This window comes from Malaclemys terrapin, chromosome 5 (genome assembly GCF_027887155.1).
Source record: "Malaclemys terrapin pileata isolate rMalTer1 chromosome 5, rMalTer1.hap1, whole genome shotgun sequence".
NCBI classification, from domain to species: domain Eukaryota; kingdom Metazoa; phylum Chordata; order Testudines; family Emydidae; genus Malaclemys; species Malaclemys terrapin.
The window spans coordinates 49097071-49120476 of NC_071509.1; the positions used below are offsets into that span (position 1 = coordinate 49097071).

Below are 23406 nucleotides of genomic sequence, written 5' to 3' on the forward strand. Positions count from 1 at the left end.
GGGAACAGAAATAATAGTTATTGAAAGCTACTCTTTATAATCCTATCTGTAATGCCAGATATTCAGCTGTGTTATATCACCCCCTCCAGCTGTGCAATATTTAGGCTCAAGATTTAAAATAAAAATGTGAAAAAAAAAAATCATGCAATTTAGATAAGGCCAGAGTCTGAGAATCAGGAAATAGAACTGAATATGGAAAAGATCCATTAGGTCTATTTGTTTATCCGCCATTGCAGAATTGTTCCCTAAAGTGTATTCAAAGGAAGAGAGGAAAGAGTTGATTAGAAATTAGAAGGACTTTAAAAAAGTGTTTCTCTACCTTTCAATTCTCCAGTGACCTTAAATTCTCCTTAAATTTGCTACAGTGGCTTGGTGAAAATGCCTTTGAAAACATACTAATCTGCGTGAGGGATTTTTCCAAGCTTCTAACAGCTTTATTTCCTCCCACCCTCATCCCCTCAGAGTATAAATGAAATCAGCTAAAATGTCCCAATTAGCATAGAAAACACACCCTAAAGTTTGGTGGTGCTTGGGCTCACCATAAACCTCACTGCACAGTTTTTCCCATAACAATTTTCAAACCAAGAAAAAATATTGAAGCCACAGTACAAAAAACAATTCAAATTTAACTCACAGGTTTATCATAAATATCTTTACAGGAAATAGGCAAATTGATCCTTTTTGTGGATGAATACACATTCATATAAATGACGACTATTGAAATGACAACTTTAAAAAAACGTAGCCTTTTCCTTGTTTGTTCTTTAGAAAGCATAGTATTTATTCAGAACTATCTGAAAATCCTACTCTGTCCAGCCAGGGGAATAGTCTCCTTTTGTGTTTTTAAAATGTTCCAAGATATTACAATATTTGGCTATTTTCAATATTTACTTTCATTAAAAACTAGAAGACAAAAAGATCTGATAAACTGGTTTGATACAAATCTTAACTGGATTCTTGAAGCCAATATTAAAACAACAACCACCATTATTTATTTCAATGATGAAACTGAAGAGTATTTACTTTTCAGTGGACCTGTTCAATCCTCCTTGACTGAGGAATCCACTTAAGCATGTGCTTAAATCCACTTAAGCATGTGCTTTCATTTATTAAACATGTGCTTAAGTGCTTTCCTGAACAGAGGCCTACAAGAACAACATTATCTATTTTTGCTTTAATTTCCAAAGTAAGTGCCTGATCCAAAACCCAATTAACTCAATGGAATTTGACTCAGGCCTTTGGAGCTTAAAATGAGTAATGACAGAGTAGAGCCTCACAGTGCCTAGCTTGCATTTCTGGCAGTTCTTTATAGTATTAGAAAGTTACAAGAATTAGCAAACTGCTACACTTCCTAGCAGGCTTTGCAGGTGGGAAGCACTCCAGAAGGACATCCTGTTTATTTACAAGAAAGCTGCTGTGACAGAACTCCTGTGGGAACAACTTTAAAGTCAAACAATTTTGTCACATTGCTGTCATTACAACCTGATTATCCATGGACAGACCCAGATCTGTAACTGAATGGATTTTTTTTTATTTACACCTATGGGATCAGAATCTGACCTCCTAAATCTAATACCTTGATTTTCATTTCCCAAGAACTACTCTGCTCACCTTCCAAAGGAAGAAAGCTTTCACTTTTCTGTGGCTGCCTATGAAAATGTTCCACGTCCTAACTGTATCAAAGGTTTCTGGAGAGGGACCATCCAAGTTAATAGAACTCTTTGATTTATATCTTTCAGAATGATATTGCTAATGTGAAATACTAAGAAGCCCATTTAAACTACTTGCAATGTTGGCAGGTAGGCTCCATCCTGTAAAGACTTACACATATGCTTAACTCTACTGAAGTCAATGGGACTACTCATAGTATGTAAAGTTAAAGGCATGCGTAGGGCTTCTCAGGGCCTTAGCAGGTTAACAGTGATATTTCAATAGAAGCTGGACTTTATCCTCGGGTATCCAAATGCTCAGCATGCACATTGAATCACTACAGAGTTAGTCAGCTAGTCATCACTACCGGACCTTTCAAATAAGGTTTAGTATGAGATCTGCCACTCACTCTAGACCCACATCTACTTTCATCCCACACAGAACTGCTCTCTCATTATTACTCTGAACTACTGATAGCGGAGATGCTAATGAAACTAAAGCGATAGAAAATTGTTGACATGTCAAAGAAATTATTCACAGAGCACTGAAAGCTTCCTCCTTTGCTTTATTTGATTATGCTCCTCCTTTGGCATGACCATCTGACATTTTTAAAGGCCAGTATCTCTCATTTGGTTCCTGGCTGGATTTAACCGCTCAACACCACTACTTTTTGTTTTTAAATGCCTAAGACCATGGAGACAGAAATGAAACACTACTATTACATTTTCAAACTGAATCATTGTTCCATTTTCTAGCGTTATTTAAACACTTGTGTAACTAAACAGCTAGGGCCAGAATGTGAGTGACTGCACGTCCATGCAAGGGGGTAAGAGAGCAGGCACCCATCCATGGGCTATCTGAACATTAGATCTGGTCATGTTGGAGCCACTTGCCACTTTACTTCCTCTTCGGGGCAGGCTCCAGCCCTCTACTCACTGGCTAGAATAGCTAAAGTGGGGACGGGGGAGCTAATCATGTACTGCCGCTGTTAGAGCAAAGAGGAAGCAGGGGGAGGAATTGTGGGATGCACCTTATGCATCTCTCCTTGCTCAGCACTGTGCCTGAAGTCACAGGGTGAAATCCTACCCCATTAAAGCCAATGGCAAAACTCCTATTGGTTCAGTGTGGTCACAATTTAACCCTCAAACAACAACGATGAGAGAATATCTGGCATGTGCTAGGTTTGGATAATAAATGACCAAAAATTATAAGATTTTTAAACAGACACCCAATAAGCCAACAATACTTTAGCTAGGTTAGTAAGGATAAACGAAGGGGAACCGTGTCAGTATGAATTACATCTATTTGTAACTTTAAGCTTTAAAAATATTTGATTTAATTTTAAGTGCTCAGAATGGTAGGAAAGGGTTTGTTTAAACTGACCTACTTTTTGAACCAGACATCCCACAGATACACTGAGAAGGATAAAGATCTTACTAATAGTGCTGAAGAGATTTGCTTTTTAAAATGGAACTTTTTGAAATGACCCAAAATGTGATGAAATTCTTCTTTAACACAAAAAGTCAGTATGTCTTTAAATGGAAGTGAAACTAGCACAAAAAAACATAAAAATAGAACCATGATTCTGACAAACCATAAATCATTCAGCTTCTTCCAGCACTGGGGTTGCCAACCCTCCAGGCTTGTCCTGGAGTCTCTAGGGATTAAAGATTAATCTTTAATTAAAAATTATATCATGTGATGAAACTTCCAGGAATACAGCCAATCACAGTTGGCAACCTTAATGACATACAACAATATTTCTGCTTTTCCTAAACAAAGATCAAAACATACAGGTCCAGATTCACTCTTGCTGGTGCAACAAGGTGCTAATCTGCTGCCCGCCCCACCACCCCAGGGTTACACTTGAGGAGGGGCAGGCTGTGATAGGTGCTACCTGTCCTCGCCTGTTGGTTTGGGTCAGAGAAGGGTAACTCTAAGCTCTGCTGCCCTTTCCTCAGGAATAATGCAGGCAGAAGCGGCTTAGGAGAAGTGCAGATTCCTTGCATCCTGGGTTGCCATATCCTATCTCTTTACAGACTGGACACACACAAAACATCCCACTACCCATAAGCCCAGGGCAGAGGAGTGTTATCTGGGCAGATATAGGTGACCAATTTCCTGTCTACTGGACAACAGTAAAGGAAGCTGACATGGTGGGGAGGAGGTAACATCAAGCACCGCAGCACTAAGCGTCCCAGTCAGAAGGCAGGGTAGCCAGAGGGGCTGAGTGGGTGTGGAGATAGTGAACTGAGTGAACTGAAGGCTTGGGAGAGGACAAGGAGCTGACAAGAGCAACAGAAAGGAGCTGAACTTGGAGAAGAACACTGTGTAGGGAAGGCATGTCTCTTTGCTCAGAAATTGCATATGAAAGAAAGTAAGCAACGCATAACTGAGAATACACTTTGAACAAAGCCCTTAAAAGCAATAAGGCATGGCCCTTATTTCCCATCCTTGACCTTCAGAAGCAATTGCTACCCCCTAAGATGGAAATCATAAGAGAGGGGAAAGAAAAATAATTTTTCCTCAAAAGGCCCAGTCACCATGTTTCTGAATAAATATTGACTTCACGTTGACCCACTACTGTATGTTAAATCATTGCAGTAACAAAGCAATTTCTAATATAAAAATAGTCACAGGCCAATTTCTACCCTTCCAGATTATCCACACAACCCTCATTGATTTCAACAGGAGCTGCACATCAGAGAATAGAATTTGACCTACTAATATGACATGATTTTCCTGCTCATGTGAACTGATTAGTCTTTTGCTATGTTACCAGCACTTTCTGCCAGCTACAGAACAATACTAGGAAAAACTGACTGCTATAGATATAAACACTAACAAAATATTGTCAATTTTTTATGGGAACAAACTGGAGACAAATAATAATAAAAAAAAAAAAAATCACAAACCAAGGCAGTTTTTGTTTGTGACATACAAATTACATTTCTTACGGGAGCTGATACAGCCTTGGTAAATGTAATACAATAAAGTTATAAAATTAAAATTAGCCTACAGAGGTATCAGTAAAATGAGTATCTTTACAGGCCTGATAAGAAAAGTTATTATTATAACCTTGACTGACAGTGGAAAACAGAAACTGCTTGTGTCTTAATAAAATAAATATTTGGATATTTACAGTATGGCCAAATACCAGAATTAAAACCAATCTCAAGAAGAAGAAACAGCAAAAAGAGAATAAATATTTGCATCTCAGTATGAATAATGCAAGAACACTCCCTTTCAGTCAAACATCCCATGTGATGTATTCAGTGTACCACTAAGCTCTTTAATTTAAGTTATGGTGCAATGCTTGCAGCAACACCAGTGCATCACAATGGAGGCTCAAGGGCCTGATCCAAAACCCATTGAGTTCCATCGAACGTCTCCAAGCGTCTCAGAAAGACCATGGCTGATAGGAGGGAGGAATGAGGTTTGCCTATGTAAAGACATCAAAATTGGATCCCAAGATATCAATCCTGTAATTTGTTTCACAAGAGCAGAGTCAATTGCAGAACTGAGGCCCAAGTATGGAAATAAATCCACTGATGTCAGAAAGTTGTGTTAGACTTATTGAGTAATGAGCGCATTGGAATATATTGGTCTGAGTTAAAATGCATCAGATTGTCAAACTATGCTCTGAAAAAACACTTACTTTTTTTTTTTAGACAAAATGTAATTTAATTTAAAATATATTAGGTCAGTCTGATTCATGATGTAAACATAGTGAAGTAAATGTAATTACACAAAAGAACAACTAGTCACATCATACAGCCAATAACTTTGTCAAAGTATGTTGTAGTCAAAGCTATGCTACCTCTGGTATAGATTTGCATAATGCAAATAGACACCTACAAATAGACCAGAATGCATTTCTTTCCAATGAAACAGCTTTCTAAGGAAAATCTATCAGACATTTGGAGAATGGGCTTTTGATTAAAAATCTAAATATCTCTTTAAAAAACAACACAGTATATTGGTCTGAGTAATATATACATTGACTTTACATGAAAAACACATTTCAAAATTATTGTTGGTCTCATGGAAACAGATCTAATGGATGACATACATACTTGAAAAAATATTTCTAATTATAAAATAATCTTAATGTTATCAAATCCTATTATTAATTTGCTTAATTCTTATGTTTATTGGGCTGTACAAACCCCCTCCATCACAAGGGACCCACCTTCATAGTCCAATATCCTGCCTTCCTCATACAGAGGCCAGTGCTGCAAACCCATGTTTATGTGAAATACTCCACTTAAATTATTGGGATCATTCATATAGATAAGGAATACTCATTCAGGAACAACAGCCCAGAGAAGGGCAGAACTTAGTTCTACTTTTAATATATAGCATTTTTGTTGTTGTTGTTGTTGTTTTTTTTTGCATAATATCAGTTATTGTCTTTTTGTTGTTGTTTTGAGGGGATCTAAAGCTACCCTAAATTTGGAGAATCTCAATGGTGAAAAGCGAGCATAGTCATTACTACACCTCCCAGGGCAGGTGATAGCAGGGGCAGTTCAGTCTGAGTCAGGAAGGGGAGTGGGAGATTCCTATCACACAATACAGATACTCTGGCTATGCTCCAGAGAGAGGGTTTAGGACTTTAAGACTTTGGACAGCTTTTTCAAAATTTACAAGTGCAAAGTTCTGGCTAACTGTCTTTTAGAATGTTCACATTTTTCCCTGTGGACAACGGCCAATCTGACAAAATTCTGCCAACAATCTAAATTTCAGGGGGACTAAATTATGTAAGACAAGTTTAAAAAAAGGTCTCATTAATTTCACAAATTTTGCCCAAGTTTATTGCTAATTCCACTATTTTAACACAAACATCAACATATGAGAAACCAAACAGGATTGACATAAGAAATCAAAGTGAATCACCTAATTAGGATGAGACAAAATAATAGTAAAAGATAAATTACATTTAAAAGTTATTTTTATGGTGTATTAATACTAAACACTGGGCACCGGCCTGCAATTCTTCTGAACTCAAACCTCACGGCTTGCCTACATAGGAAAGTTGTTGTGAACCAAGTTAGGGTGTGAATTAAAAACTCAATAGGTACTCTGCAATAATTCTACATGTGCACATACTTATTCCATGTTCAGAGTATCCACAGGGGTGCTACTATGGAATAGCTATGGGAGGAGGGTGGTGAGAGAGCAAAGAGATGGGAAGGAAAATGGAAGTGGGTGGACAGCAGGGGAGGAAAGAGAAGAAGGGAGGGAAAGGAAGGCAATAGAGAGTGAAGGTGGAGGGAAGAGATCAATCCTAGAATCATAGAAATGCAGGGCAGATAGGGACCTCAAGAGGTCATCTAGTCCATCTACCTACACCGAGGGAGGACCAAATATAGCTAGACGATCCCTGACAGATGTCTGTCTAACCTGTTCTTAAAAACTTCCAATGATAGGGATTCCACAACCTCTGTTGGAAGCCATTTCCAGTAATTAGCTATCATTATCATTAGAAATATTTTCCTAATATCTAAATCTTCCTTGCTACAGTGGACACGGAGAACAGTTGATCACTGTCCTCTTTATAAAAAGCCCTGAAAGAATTTGAAGAGTGTTACCAGGTCCTCCCACAATCTTCTCTTCTCAAGACTAAACAAACTCAGTTTTTTACCCTTTCTTCATAGGTCAGGTTTTCTAAACCTTTGAACATTTTTGTTGCTCTCCTTTGGGCTCTCTCCAGTTTGTCCACATCTTTCTTAAATTGGGGTGCCAATAACTGGACACACTAATCCAATTGAGGCTTCACCAGGACCAAGTAGAGAAAGAAAATTTCCTCCCATGTCTCAAATATGACACTCCTGTTAATAAACCCCAGAATATTAGCCTTTTTTGCAAATGGCTTTTATTCAATCAGTGTTCTGCTATAATCCCCAGGCCCTTTTGAGCAGCTTTCTTGAATTCCTTTTTCCTTTACATTTTCTTCCCCTGGGACCGTGGCCCCTGCTCCAGCTGTTTGCATCTGCTCAGAATCAGACCCCACTTCCACAGGGTTTCAGGGATCACAAAGCTGGCTTGAAGCCGAGTGGAGCTGAGGATCTAGCCTCTGGACTCAAAGGGTACATCTACATGACAAAAAAAAAAAAAAAAAACCCCACTGCAGCAAGTCTCAGAGCCCAGGTCAATTGCCTCAAGCTCACATGATGAGGCTAGAAATAGTCATGTAGACATTCCCGCTCAGGCTTTGAAACTGACGTGGGCTCTGAAACTTGCTGCCATTGGCATTTTTGCAGTATAGGCATACTCTTAGGGTCTGATACAACTCAAACTTCCATTGACTTCAACGGGAGTTGGGGGTCAGACTTTTAATTAGCCAGTGTGGATATCAAAATAAGAATCATACAAACCACCTAGATCTCATTTAGGACACTACGATAGCTAAAAAGCAATCAATGGAAAAGGCTTGACAGTAGCTAGGTGGGGTGCCCGTGCAAAAAGACATAATAATCAGCTCCTTGAAAACCAAATCCACGCGTGAAATAACAGGATCTGACAAATCCCACATGATAAGAGTCCTGACCAACTTACTGATTGCATAGAAAATGAAGGTTCAGTGCTGTGAGATCTGCACATAAAGGAACATTGATTGTCGGATAGATTGTGCCACGCTTGCTTATTCTGAGTAGTACCTTACTCCACTGATTTAAATGGGACTGCTCCCTGGGGAGTAATGTGCTACTCAGCATGAGCAAGGGGATCAGAATTCTTTGATAAATTAAAATAAATAAAGGAAGATATAAAAGGGTTACAGAATCCCAGAGAAGTCCTTCCCAGCAGGCTCAAACCAAAACTTTAACTGCTTCATTAATAAATTCGGGGGGAGGGGAAGAGACTATTAAAAAACAGTCTGCAAGAAGAAAGATCTAATTATTGATGGACACCTACTGATTTTTCCTGACATAGTCCAATCACTCAGCAGTGGAAGCAAGAATTTAAAAAAATTATAAATGGCAATAGCAAAGCCTCAAACTTACATTTGGCTGAATTCCATGTTTAGTGTAGAGGGGAACTTTCTTATTGCCGAAAGCTATTTTTTTAATCTAACTGATTTTAAAATTACTGCTTGCAGCCAGACCATCACCACCACTACATTGGATCCTGACTCTGGAGGATGATACACGTTTTCTTTCCTTCTTTGAAATCCTAATTAAATATGAATCCCAGATCTTCATGCAGAGAGTGGTAGGCCTGCCTCTTACATGGATATGGATATAGTTGCCTCTGTGGTTACCCCTATTGTCTGGGAGTCTTCAGAGGGCACCCTGGTGGCTTGGGACACTGTGCAGGGGGTGACAGTAGAAAGGAGTGAGCAGGCTGGGATCTAGGTTGAGGATAAGGTGCATTGTCAACCCCACTGGTCTTGCAGAGATTTCCATGGAAAAGTAATAGTCTCGGACTCTCAGAGTGCTGGTGCCAGCCTCAGCCAGGGGAGGCCCAGATAACGTGGCTCCAGTGAAGACAAGAGAGTAAAGGGAAGGTTAAAACACTCAGACAGTAGAAAGGCATCAAGCCTCCATGTAAATGATCCCAGTCTCCTCTGGTGCCCTGGGATTTGTAGATTTTGTGGACTGGACACACAGCCTGGGCAACAGGGAGGTGGAGTGAAAGCGACACAATGGAATGACTTGGGAGGAAACCCCACGAGGAGAACCTTCTAGCTTAGCTCCCTCCCATGAGGAGGATGCAGTCTGGCCCACTCTTCCCAGATGGATAAATATAAGCTACATGTGTTAAATATTCTACTTTTGTCTTCACTCTATTTCATCAAGATTAGGCCCTCTATCTGGAAGGTATAACTCATTAATCAAAATGGACAGTATGGAACCAAGTCCTGGTCCCATTTATGACAATGGAAAAAAGCCCTCAATAGGACCAGGATTTATCCCTTACAATGTTCTCTTACATGACCCTATAAATACATTGTCAGCTATTTTTCATGCACTGGACTCATAAACAAGTGTATATAGTCCTGAAAACAGTATAACAAACAGATAAATAAATAAAATACCATGAGTGCCTCTTCTGTGCACTGTTCTCGCTTCACTGGCATGACTGGAAATTCAAGGAGAGATTTCACTGTCTTCCTTTTGGCCTTTTCCATTTGAACGTTAGTAAAATAGTTGACAGCAGCAAACTCAATAAGAGCAGAGAACACAAAGGCAAAGCAGACAGCTATGAACCAGTCCATGGCAGTGGCATAGGATACTTTTGGCAATGAATGCCTTGCACTGATGCTCAATGTTGTCATTGTCAAAACTGTCGTTATTCCTTCAAAGCAAAGAAACAAAGCAAAATTAATTGCTCTATTCATATAGATCAGAATGCAAATAAAAAAAGAAAGTTCAAAACCATCTAGTAGTTTTCCATTTGGGATTGCAAAACCTAATAACATAAAAAAATGCAATTAAATTGCAGATCTCAAGATAATCATCATTTAACTGAATATGCCACTTAAATCATCTTGCCAATGAATAATGAGGAGAAAGGAATATTCATTTTTTTTAAAAATAGCACTAGTGATCCTTTTAGCTTTAAAGCAAAATAGGCAACAACAATTTGTGAGAAAACACTGCTGTACTGCACTTGACTTTGCAGTCCAAGGATAACGTAACTCTAATGCCATAAGAGGATCTCAATTCAGGTCCCAAGTTGAGACTAATACTCCCATGCTAGTAAAATGTGTGAAGAGCAAGATCTCTCAGTCCTTCATGAAAAGAGAGCCCTGTGTCTTGCTCTCAAGCAAAGGTCTGTGGGCGAATGGGAACAGTGACTGGACCTGATCTTCCAGTTTTTATTCTGGCAAAACGCCAGTTGAAGCCAATAGGAGACTTGCCTGAGTAAGGACTGCAAAATGAGGTCCTTTATGGGCTGAGGTGTTTTGATTTGTGTGCAGCTGTTATCATCCACATTGATGAGTTTCCTTAACATGGAACTTCTAAGAGGAAATTAGGTGCAAAATAGGTGGACCCTAAAGGTCTGCCTTACATAAAAATATGATTGTGCTTCATTATGCAGAAAAGGAATTTATCTGACAGGAGGAGGAAGACAATTACCTCAAATGGAGATTTATGCATGTTATACTTAATACAAGGGCTTGCCACTTATGAATAATGCATTAAACCCTGGATTGTGACAACATACTACCAATCACCACCATGAATTCTATATACATGCAGTTTATACTGTATAAATACCAATAAAGTGTTACTGCTCCTTAGAGGGAATGCATAGCCACGTGAAAAGCCCCATGTGTGAATTGTGTAGGTAATCTGAAACACACAGCAATAAAACCTTTGTGCCTCCACTTATCAACATATTTTTATACAGGAAGCGTATGTTATATAATTTCATGCTGTGGGTTAGTATTTGGTAGATATTTCCTTTTAAAAGCATTATATTGTAATATACAATACTGTACTCAGGCTAAAGAAGAAAAATATCAAATTAACTTCAGTGTCTCCATCAAACTTGTGTTTTTCCCCTATTTTACTGATAATCCAGGTAGAAATAGCACCATTAAGATTAAAGAAAACAATTTATTTTGGTGCTCAAAAAAATTGGAGTATTGTCAGGCTGGCAACTTTGTTATTTAACAAGGCACCCATAACCTTATCTTTCTGCTAGAAGTATGGAGATGAAACTCGGATATTGTCATCTGAAAGAGAACACTTAATTAAAATCTGCATGCATGAAGGTCTCAGCTGAACTCAAAAACTGCATTTCAGGTATTACAATGAAGTAAACACATAGTATAAAACTAAATTGTAAGCTTGCTTTCTTATGTTATGCAAAGTACTGCAAGCACTGTTCATGCCTCAAAAAAATTCCACTTCTTCCAACACAAAAGATACTTATTGTACTATGAATATGCCGCTTAAGTTTTAAAAGGATAACCCAAAAGAAAACTCAGTGATTACTCTTTACTCCACTTATGAAAACAAATATCTGTACCGATTTTGGCTTAGTGTGTGGTTCATATATTAAGAATTTTTCACCATGTAAAATGAATAATTCTATTTGAAAATAAAGTTTTTAATGGATATTGAAATTTCTGAGCTCATGTTGGTTGGCCCCATTTCTTTTGAAAAGTAAATCTGTGACACTAGCAGTATGGGAATCTAATACATAAATGCTTCATCCAGATAAAACTGTATAGGGTCTGTGGAGAACACAAGGAGGCCACCAATGCAGGTTGTATAACAGGTTGAATAGGAACCTTGCACGAGAGTAAAAAGTCAAACCCAACAAGATAAATCCAGTTCATTGTGAGCTTGCAGGAGTCTTACTCATAAAGGTGATGGTGGACGTACCGATGTGGGTGATGGGATTTTCTCAGGCTAATTAAAATAATTTAGCTAGTAAAGAAATTCCTATGTAAATTGTTGTTTCTAAAGAAGATGACTCTGTTTTCCAAGACCCAGTAGTTTGGCTGATATGTCTTTACTGATGGCATTAATGTGTTGGTTAGCAGCGGAAGGTGCTGACCTTTCTTAAACATGCAGTGGTCAGAGTCCTCCTCAAGAAGACACCACTTGATGCTGGAGTGATTTGTCAATTATTTCCCAGAATCAAACCTCTCCTATTTGGGGAGAGAGATTGAAAAGCTAGTAACTATTAAATTACCCGTGGCCGTCAGTGGCACCATGGGTAAGTTCTGAACTAAGCAGCCAATCTACAATTGGGAGAGCCTAGCGATGTTGAGAAGGGAAAAACATAATTAAATAAAATGGTGTTGATGGGGCAGAAGTTCTTCCCCAGAATGTTTTCAAAGTATCAGATGCAATTTTCTGTATTTTATAAGCCTTTAAGATATTTCAAAAATATCCCAGCCCCTAACTGCTCCTTATGTTTGTGTGTGTCGTAGGCTAACTTTCCAGACTAGCAAATAATGTTCTATTAAAATGCTAACAGACATGAGCCCTAAACACACCTGCGCATTTCCAAGCAGATGCACATAGAAGCATTTTTTAAAAAAAGAATCAGCATAGTAAGCAAAAACATAAAACCCCTAAAACTACGCAGATTATTTCTCCCCCTTTCCTAAGGGACCCTGATCTCCCATATCCACCAGCAGCAACTCTCCAAAATTCACCTTGTCTATAGAATCCCATACCTGATATGTAAAAATCAGATCTTTTGTACATAGTTTATTGTAAGATTTTGGAACCAAACTTATACAATAAAAACACAAAGATGACTTACTACTGTCCATGTTTCTTATCAGAATTACAATAGGCTTGGCTAGTATAGGATGTGAGCCATACAAGGCAGCATAATTTCTGTGGGCGGGCTTGCAGAACTCAACTCTATAGATCTATAGAACTGGCCCCTAAAAACTGTGAGCTTTGTCTTCCCATGGTAACTAGCATTAATGCAAGCTCAGAACTCACTGAGGGCAATCATTTAATTCTTTTTTTTTTAACCTAGTTATACTTTTGCCCTTCACAACATTCCCTGGCAACAGGTTCCACAGGTTCACTGTGTATTGTGTAAGAAGTACTTCCTAATGTTTGTTTTAAACCTCTGCCTGTTAATTTCACTGGGTGACCTCTGGTTCTTGTGTTATGTATAGGGGTAAACAGCACTTTTGTATTAACTTTCTCCACAACAATCATGATTTTATAGACCTCTATCATATCCTCCTTCCTTAATCATCTCTTTTCTAAGATGAATAGTCCTGGTCTTTTTTAATCTCTCCTTATATGGAAGCTGTTCCATAACCCTAATCATTTTGTTGCCCTTTTCTGTACTTGTTCCAATTCTAAGATATCTTTTTTTGAGATGAGGTGACCAGAACTGCATGCAATATTCTAGGTGTGGAAATATCATGGATTTATATAATGGCATTATATTTTCTGTCTATGCCTTTCTGAATGGTTCCTAACATTCTGTTAGCTTTTTGGACTGGCTGCCATCATTTGTTCCTTTATTTGCAGCTAAAATGGAGAGTGTATACTTAGAGAATTTTTAGACTACTGTGCTAAACCAAATAGGCGCTGCTTTATTTTAAGTGGTAAAATGTGGCCTTCAGCTGTAAACTTGTGAATCTAAATCCTTCCCACATCATCAATGAGATGCTGCTTAGGCCATGAACAAGGCTCCACCATCCCTGTCTGTCCTGGTCTGCTCTTTTCATGTCCTCTGTATTGTTAAGTCTACACATTTTCCCTCTCAGAGTAATGGTTGACAGAGGGATTCTTTCAATTGACCCCTGTCACATGTTCCTCCAGCTGCCCAATTGCACGCCTACCATGGCAGATGTTCTGGATTATTCTTCACACGTGTCCTAGATATTTTCATCTTCTTTTCTGGATAGCTTTGGAAATAAGGAGTTGCAGAACTCTGAGGAATCTCAGCATTTGTTTAAAATTAATTCAGTTTCATACTTAGTATTTTCCTGAAGCATTTGGACATCTGTCTATATCTCTGGTGGATTTCTAGCTTTCAAATCATAATATTTCAGTTGATGATTCATAGTTTGGTCTTTAAGTTGTAGATTTTCAACGGCTAAATCTTATTAAAGATTGTCACTGCAGCTGTTATCTTGCCAATTCATGACATTATTTTTAGTCGGGGGGTCCACATGGAAAATGCTACCTGTATTTGAAATTCATAGCACACACACACACACACACACACACACACACACACACACACACACACAGTTTAATGCATTTTAATGTGGGGATTAACTCTCAAGTGTGATTTTTAGGGCAGGGGAGATGTGGTATTATGCAGTGGTGACTTTGAGAATTATGGATGTTTTTTATGAAGTCGTGTCAAAATGCCTTCAAAAATTTCTTGAAACAGTCAAAGTAATGACTCTCTCTTAACATTTATATAATTACATACTAATTTTATCCTATATTGATTTCATTATGGTAAAATTTATTTAAATATGTTCTCTGCTTGTTTTGTCTATATGTGTAATTTATTATTTGCTTACACCATGTAATGTCTAAAAAAAATTAGCTTATTTCAACATCATGTTTTACAATTATAAAACATGGGCAAAGGGTGTTTTAATTTTAGCTCGATATGGTAGTCTATCAGACCCCTTCTATTCCGGAAGGCAGCTTTTGCACAGTGGCAGCTCAGGCTCAAACAAAGAAAACAGCACCATAAAGACAATCACCTGAAACTCCTGCAATGTTCCAAGACATACTGGAGTGCAATCCTCATGGGTAATGACCTAATCTTGTGGGGGAAGTAAAAAGTAATTGGTATACTGATGTTGAGACTTTCCAACAAGCCACCAGCTTTGATCTACAATGGATAATTCTAAGATGCTGCCCAACCAAACTATCTGAGGCAAATTTGAAAAGGTGAATGCTCAGCAAATACCAGGATGGACAGCTTTTAATGTGATGATTTCTTCTGCCACACCAACCGTCACATTTATTAGGTACTGCCCAATGCTGCCAGCACCACCTACTGAACCGAGTACAGTTTTTACTGTAGTGAAGAATGTCAGCAAGATGTCCAGGACTCTTGGCCAAGATTACAGTGTCTCAATATTTGATGGGACTATATATTGTAAGGCCAAAGAGAGAGTCAGTGGAGGCACCCAAAGGAATTTTAGAAAACAATCTTAAGGGTAGATGCCACATAGCAGCCATTTCTTGCTGTAATTGGAAAGAAGTATGAAGACAGTGGCCTTGAAGACAACCTCACAGAATCGCGGGTGTATGGTAGCAACACAGCAAGCAACGTACTTAACGGTAAATCATACCACCGTGGAGTGAGAGCCCACAACCTTGTAGTGGAGGCTTTGTCCAGACTGCAGTGGATAACATTTTGTAAGTGGGTTCAAGACAATGAGAGTGACTGTGATGTAGACGTCACCAACAGCAAGCTCCAAGAATGTCAAAATGTGGCAGCAACACTTTCCCAGCTTAGTGATGCCTTCAAGAATGCACGGGATGTATTGCACAGAGTCTGCAATTTTGGAACATCAATTTTCCAACCTTTGCATTCTGGGATGATTACATCAAAATGGTTAACATCTTAATGTGTTTCATTAGAGCTGAACGTGAAAGCAACTGGGACCTGCACCTTGTTGACAGCTGTAGAGATGCTACCACTATTTTTCGTCTTTGACCACACCAACTATGGTATCTGGGTATCTAAGAACATCAATGATATGAAGCTTCTGCCAGATTATGCCCCCAAAGTTCATGAGCAGTGCGTGCATGGAAATCATGCTGTGGCTCAGTCTAGCAATAAATTCAGCAAAGTATGGACAGACATGGCACTCAAACAAAGAGTAAACTGTGAGAGTAAAGTAGAAGCAAGTATATGGGGTTTCATTTTGAAACCAGGAGCCTTGGCTAGATGGCTCATCGCTGCTCATAAGCACTCAGCTATCACAGCTTCCATGAAAGTAATGTGTGATAAGGCAGACTCATATGTTTCAGAAGGAAAACATGAGGAGGGCATGCAGCGTGATGAAGGAGATGTAGATAAGGTTGTTCACATCATCACCAACTCCATGACAAAGCTATTTAATTTGAATGCTGACTTAACAGACTCACCAACATTGCAACTGCATTGCGCAGAGGTTGCCACACAGCTTGTTACTGAGAATGATACAGGAATCAAAGCAATGAAACAGTTTGTAGAAGATAGATTAAATTCAAATATCACTGGATTCTTTGAATCACTGCACAAGCTCAACAATCAAGATATTTGCATCAATAAGGAAAAGATAAAATCTGAAGTTAGTAGTGATTGCAGACAGGGAGTTGTTAGCCATCCTGTAGTAGCTGCACAAACAATAGAGATTAATCTGAAGGAAGTTTTCACACAAGTGTTAGCCACAATTCCCTATGCTCTAGCACATTCTGATGGTACCCTGAACAAAAACGGCAAAGAATGAGTAATTGCCTGAATTAGAAAAAGAAACAGAGTCAATGTATCCAACATGCCCACAGCTTGGAGAATATAGCTGTTATACAAACGGTCACACAAGGAGGTGCAACTAGCTTTGCAGAACTTGCTGAATTGAACTTCAGAATAGTACGCCAGCCTCTACAGAGTTATGAGAGCTGCGAAAGAGTATATGTTGATCAAAGATAATATGAAGTCAAAGATTCAAGTAAAGCTTTTGAGAGTGCACAAAAGCAATTCTCACAAAGTAATGAAGTCAAAAGCCATGATTCCAAAACACCCATCCTAAAGTAGTGCAGCAATTCATTGGAAATCCCAAGAATAAAGCACATCTGGTAATATTTATGTCAGATTCATGGTGTGATATGGCAGAAACTTTACTCATCCCAGCTCAGAAAATGGTTATTCAAGGTTGGCCTCATTGCTTGCATGGTCACTTCAGATGGGCTGTATATCAAAAATATCTATTCTCATTGCATGAAAAAGCAGATACTCAGCCTCAACCTCATGTTGCACGTTTCACAAGAATACCCTTATGTAGGGGTGTGAGCTCCAGACACTGACGTTGCAGTTCTCGGTGTACATTTTATTCACAAGTAAATAGCTCAAGACCTTCGGTTTCATACTGGTATGAAAGATAAATCCAGGTTTATACCAACCCACACAATAGCAGCTCAATTTGGCCAACAACTATGCAGAATGTTGCCAGCAGTACATATGCTGACTGGGTGTAATTCAACCAGCAGTCTGGCAGAAGTTGGCAGTCTAAAACCATGGAAGCTTGTCAAGAAAAAAAAATTTTTTGAAGCCTTACTAATTTTGGCATTACAGTGGATATATTTCCTGCACAGCTGAAATCAGTAGAACTTCTAGTAATCCTTCTCTATGACCCAACAGCTAACTCAGTGGATGTAAATAGTGTAGGATATAAGCTTTTCTGTTGCAATCAGGCCCGGAACAAGGCCCTCCCCCAATTTACAGTAGTCTTCTGCAATATACCAAGCATGCAAATTACCAGACCCTTATCTGGAACCATGACATGGAGGCTCAGCCTGACATCCCTTCCCCATTGGAAATGACTGGCAACATGACAAGGGTGGACACATTTCACCAACACTAATGACACAGACACCGAAGCACTCCTAGAATTCATTATATGGGATGTAAAAAAACCAAAGTGTAAGCTCAACTACAGTTGCTCAAGACAGAGCATGGAGTGCACACAGGCTTACTTGTGTACTTGTGGTGAGAAAGTTGCCAGTGTGGATCCAGATAGAAAGCTTGCTAGATTGTCGGGCTCAATGGGTAGTGATCAATGGCTCCATGTCTAGTTGGCAGCCGGTATCAAGCGGAGTGCCCCAAGGGTCAATCCTGGGGCCGTTTTGTTCAGTATCTTCATTAATGATCTGGAGAATGGCGTGGACTGCACTCTTAGCAAGCTTGCAGATGACACTAAACTGGGAGGAGTGGTAGATCGCTGGAGGGTAAGGATGGGATACAGAGGGACCTAGACAAATTAGAGGATTGGACCAAAAGAAATCTGTTGAGCTTCAACAAGGACAAGTGCAGAGTCCTGCACTTAGGACGGAAGAATCCCATGAACTGCTACAGACTAGGAACCGAATGGCTAGGTAGCAGTTCTGCAGAAAAGGACCTACGGGCTACAGTGGATGAGAAGCTGGATATGAGTCAACAGTGTGCCCTTGTTGCCAAGAAAGCTAACAGCATTTTGGGTTGTATAAGTAGGGGCTTTGCCAGCAGATCGAGGGATGGGATCATTCCCCTCTATTCGACATTGGTGAGGCCTCATCTGGAGTACCGTGTCTAGTTTTGGGCCCCACACTACAAGAAAGATGTGGAAAAACTGGAAAGAGTCCAGTGGAGGGCAAAAAAAAATTATTAGGGGGCTGGAACACATGACTTATGAGGGGAGGCTGAGGGAACTGGGATTGTTTAGTCTGCAGAAGAGAAGAATGAGGGGGGATTTGATAGCTGCTTTCAACTACCTAAAAGGGAGTTCCAAACAAGATGGATCTAGACTGTTCTCACTGGTACCAGATGACAGAACAAGGAGTAATGGTCTCAAGTTGCAGTGGGGGAGGTTTTGGTCGGATATTAGGAAAAACTTTTTCACTGGGAGGGTGGCGAAGCACTGGAATGGGTTACCTCGGGAGGTGGTGGAATCTCCTTCCTTAGAGGTTTGTAAGGTCAGGCTTGACAAAGCCCTGGCTGGGGTGATTTAGTTGGGGATTGGTCCTGCTTTGAGCAGGGGGGTGGACTGGATGACCTCCTGAGGTCCCTTCCAACCCTGATATTCTACGATTCAGACGAGTCTGAGATTACAGATGGCTCAGACAGACATGTTGCATATGGCAAATATATTGACAAAGGATAGACACACATATATAATGTCATATTGCCCTTCACTGAGAGGGTGTCCATTGGCTATTAGTGTTTTGTTAGCACCATGGTGTTCAACAGTATACCTGGCTTCTATTATAATGAATGTTTAAAACTTGTATGTCAATAAATAACCTATGTATTTATCAATACAAAACATGAGGCCAACATTCTTTAAGTAATGAGCCTCAATAACGTGTCAAAGAAACCTTTTATATGACTAAGATTTGTTTCTGTCATAAAATAAATTGTTGAAATCCCATTTTATTGGCAATTTTTTCTTTCAGACTTGTTTTGACAACTTAAGTACATTTTTTGTGGCCTTTTCACTTGTGCAAAAGGTTGTATAGACATGGGTACAAAAATCTTGCATTAGCATACTTGGCTATCACTTTACAATACCATATACACCCTAGATAAGTACCTAAGTGACACTTCTATCAAAATAACATAGTTGTTGGTTTCTGTATTGGGGGAGGGGATGCTACGTCACCAGCAACGTCCAGCCAGGCCCCCAGACCATTCCATCTGGACATCCCCATTGCCTTGCAAGTTACTGCCGATGTATGTGAATTGACCCACCTCTTGTATACCTTCCCTGTCTAATGTAAGGTTCTCATTAGATTTGTTTTTGTTTTTTTTTCTTATTACTGATTATTATCCAGGTCTTTTTGTGATGCTGGACAGTCTTTCAATCTTTGCTTGAGTGTTGGTTGAGCTGTCACTTAGAAGTATTAACTTGTAGTATTATTATTCTTTTAAATCTATATATAATACATCTTTTGGCTGAATGCTCTCCAGCTGATTAATCTTGCTTCAAAATACAATACATTAGAGAGTCACTTTACAAGATTGCTTTAACCATGCTTGTTTTTTCCATTCCTTTGTTAGGAACCAGCTTAGTTTCGTACATTTTGTCTTCCACACATTTGTTGGTTTCATTTTCAGTGTTTATTGTAGCGTCTCTTTTCAAATTGTATTTTAATGTGTGTCACTTTAATATTTTCTGATCATTTGCCTAATTGCTTTTTCAGTTCATTTTCATGGAGGCAGCAGGAGAAAAGAAACAGTTTAACTGCAAGTACAGGACATAAACCTAAATTTCTTACTCAGACAAAACTCCACTGATGTTAGTGAGACTTGTGCCCGAGATCTGTGCTCACACATACGCAATTCCAAAAAAATTAGTTCAATGACACTTCAGTTGGAGTTACTCTAAGAAGAGCCAGGAACATACACCTGAGGGTAAAACTGTCTCTTCTGCAGGCTGAGGGCCTGATTTGGATATGGGGGTTTTCCCGTTTGCTTGAATAGGTACAGGGATGGGTCCCAATATATTTAACCCTGCTACAATCAACCATATTCCCCTCCAAGTTAAATATTCGAAGTTTCCCTCCACGGTCCAGTGATCCAAGTTACATATTCCTAATATTTATAATTAGGCAGATAGTAAACGAAGGACCATCTGCCTTTGAACTTAATTTATTTTCTCATGTTAGCAGCACTGCTTTAGAGGAAGTATGCATATTCTGTCCCATAATGAGGATTATTCTAGTAAAAATGACTAGAGGAGGAAACATAATTAAATGGAAAAAAAGAAGAAGAAGAGATTATAATTACCAAATACGGTTCTAGCTGGAACAGATTCCTTATTTATCCAAAATGACACTTGCGAGAGGATCACAGTCATAATGCATGGGATATATGTCTGAATCATAAAATAACCCATTTTCCGTCTGAGGTGGAAGTAAACTGTCATAACAACATATTCACCTATAAAATAAAGCAAAAGGCAAATATGCTTCTGACCCTGTATGCAATTTTGCAGAATAACCACGTTTCTGACAGCCAACCAGAATTAGATATGAAAATATTATCTTCAGAGCTTAGCAACACAAGCACTGAAAGATGTGTTGCTTAGGAAACAAGAAGAAGGAAAGGAAGTATGATATCAAACAAAATGGAAAGTAATATGACCTTACAATGCCATTCTGGAGACATAATATAAAAGACTATAAATTAATAGCTAATGTTGGATTGCCTTTTATGGTTTAAGTGCTATTTAAGAGGTCTTTTGCCATCTCAAGAAGAAAACACTCTCAAGGCATACAAGGCATCTATTTATCATCTATCCAGCTGTGGCATCTGTAATATCCATTTCACTGTACATAGACACCATACTATAATATCTAGGTACTACCTTATGATACATATTAGTTTATGTGGAAACTTGTAATTGTTTCAGAAGGTGTTTCCATTCTAGTACTGCTGTCATAATTAAACAGTGAATGAATAAATAAATACTCTGTACTTACATAATGCCTTTAAAATTCTTTACTGGTATCAGTTAATTTAGTCTGACAACCACTACATGAGGTGGCCATCATTATTAAAAGTGTGAGAAATATTCAGAATGAAATACAAATGGTGAGTCTTATCCAACTGCCATTGAAGTCAATGGGAATCTTTCCATTTGGATCAGACCCACTCTCTGCTAACATGGTGTGCTTCAGAACTATGGGGATTTGGAAAACAAAATGACTGTAGAGAAAGATTTACAATAATGGTTAAAACCAGTCTCAGAAAGTCATGTAAATAGCAGTACAGCAGGAATTATTTTAACTTTAGCTTTTAACTTTAGCTTTAGAATGACACTGTTTGTACCTTTATCACTATAACAGAGGTGTATAAAACAATGACTGGGAAAGGAAGGGTAAACTGAGCCTTCAAACATTCACAGTTATATTTGATAGGATAATTGTATATATAAATAGATAGATATAGATTATAAACTCTCATCCTCTAGGGCATAAACCAACCACTGACTGACAGGAGTTAGGAAAAATATTCCATCATGGGCAGGTTATTCTAAGTTGTCCATTCTGGGATTTTGTGTACCTATTTCTGAAGCATCTGGTACTGACCACTGTCAAAAACAGGACGCTGAACTAGATGGACCTGATTTGATCCAGTATGGCAATGCCAATGTTTCTAGGCTTCCAACCCCCAGTTTGATAGAAATTATTTTGGGGAAGTTCTATGGCCTGCGTTATACAGGAGGTCAGACTAGATGATCACAATGGACCCTTCTGGCTTTGGAATCTATGAATCTACGATAGGGAATGGAGACCACAAACTAGACCAGGCCAGACCAAGAAGAGCAGGTACAGTCCAGTTTGGAGCAGGCCTCCTCAGGGGGCATGAACTCTTACTCATTTTAAATCAATGAGGTTATTTCAGTGAGTCATGACTACTCACAAGAGAAAAAAGAAGAACAGGAGTACTTGTGGCACCTTAGAGACTAACAAATTTATTAGTCTAATAAATTTATTAGACTAATAAATTTGTTAGTCTCTAAGGTGCCACAAGTACTCCTGTTCTTCTTTTTGCGGATATAGACTAACACGGCTGTTACTCTGAAACCTCACAAGAGAAAAAAGTTTAAAAGATTAGATCCCAAGACTGTCCTAGATCCTGCAGAGGAGATCAGGGAAGGCTCCTGTGCCACTTTCTTCCCAGAATAGGACTATGCACAATCTACCCCCTTATCTTCTCATTCCAGTCAATGGAAATTCCCCTCCAAAAAAAACCAACACCAAAACCAAAGGATTTCCATTGTAGTGGTAGAGTGGCTCCACCAGTCACCACCCATATAGACACACACACAAACACAGAGTCATGAAAATTCAGAGCCTTCTGCTAGAAACTACAGTATTAATTAATGATATCACAGCTGGCCCCTTCAAAAAGCCTACATTTAAATCTAGAATTTAATGACAGGGAAAGTAACACAAACAGTCTAATACAGAATAAATGGCTTTGAAGTCCAGTCTTCACCACAGGTGAAATTCTGGCCCCCTGAAGTCAATGGCAAAAATCCCATTGACTTCAGCAGGGAGAGGATTTCACTCCATGCATCTCTGAGCTAGTGTTCTGAAGACAAACTAACATAACAAGCTTAGACTGCAAGAGGTCTCCAGAAATTGTTGTGTTGTTTGTTTGGTTTTTGGGGGCGGGAGGGAGGACGGTGGGGTGTGGCAGAGAAGCGATCTGGTTTGTCTTCTTATCTTATGGATAATCAACAACATCTCATGCTAATAATATCCAGAGATATTAAGAAAATATTATTTTATCTTGAAATAAAAAATAGAGAAATCTGTCAAATACATTTCCTCAATCTGTTGTTTAATTTTGTCTTTATCCTGCCATAGCATTTCATTTTACAGTACCAAACATCAAGGATTTAGTAATGTAAGTTTGTAACAAATCAACAATAGATAATATTTTTAAAATAAATTTTATAAAACAGCTAACCAGTGAGATTTCACTTACACAGGCTACCTTGTTATTGTCACTTGCCTTAGTAGAAATTTTAGTAGCACAAATAGCAGTGTAGGCTCAGTTGTGATTACCACTATGCTAATCTGAATAGAGTTC

The 23406-nt window shown here is 38.8% G+C and overlaps 1 protein-coding gene across 1 annotated transcript in view; it reads right to left on the bottom strand.

Moving 5' to 3' along the window:
- Window positions 1-23406, bottom strand: part of GABRA4 (gamma-aminobutyric acid type A receptor subunit alpha4) — a 58947-nt gene that overhangs the window by 17745 nt on the left and 17796 nt on the right. The window contains exons 7-8 of the mRNA XM_054028927.1: window positions 20590-20742; window positions 9689-9948 (exon numbers count right to left, since the gene is read on the bottom strand). Of these exons, the coding sequence (XP_053884902.1) occupies window positions 9689-9948; window positions 20590-20742 (413 nt within the window). The remainder of the gene's footprint in view (window positions 1-9688; window positions 9949-20589; window positions 20743-23406) is intronic.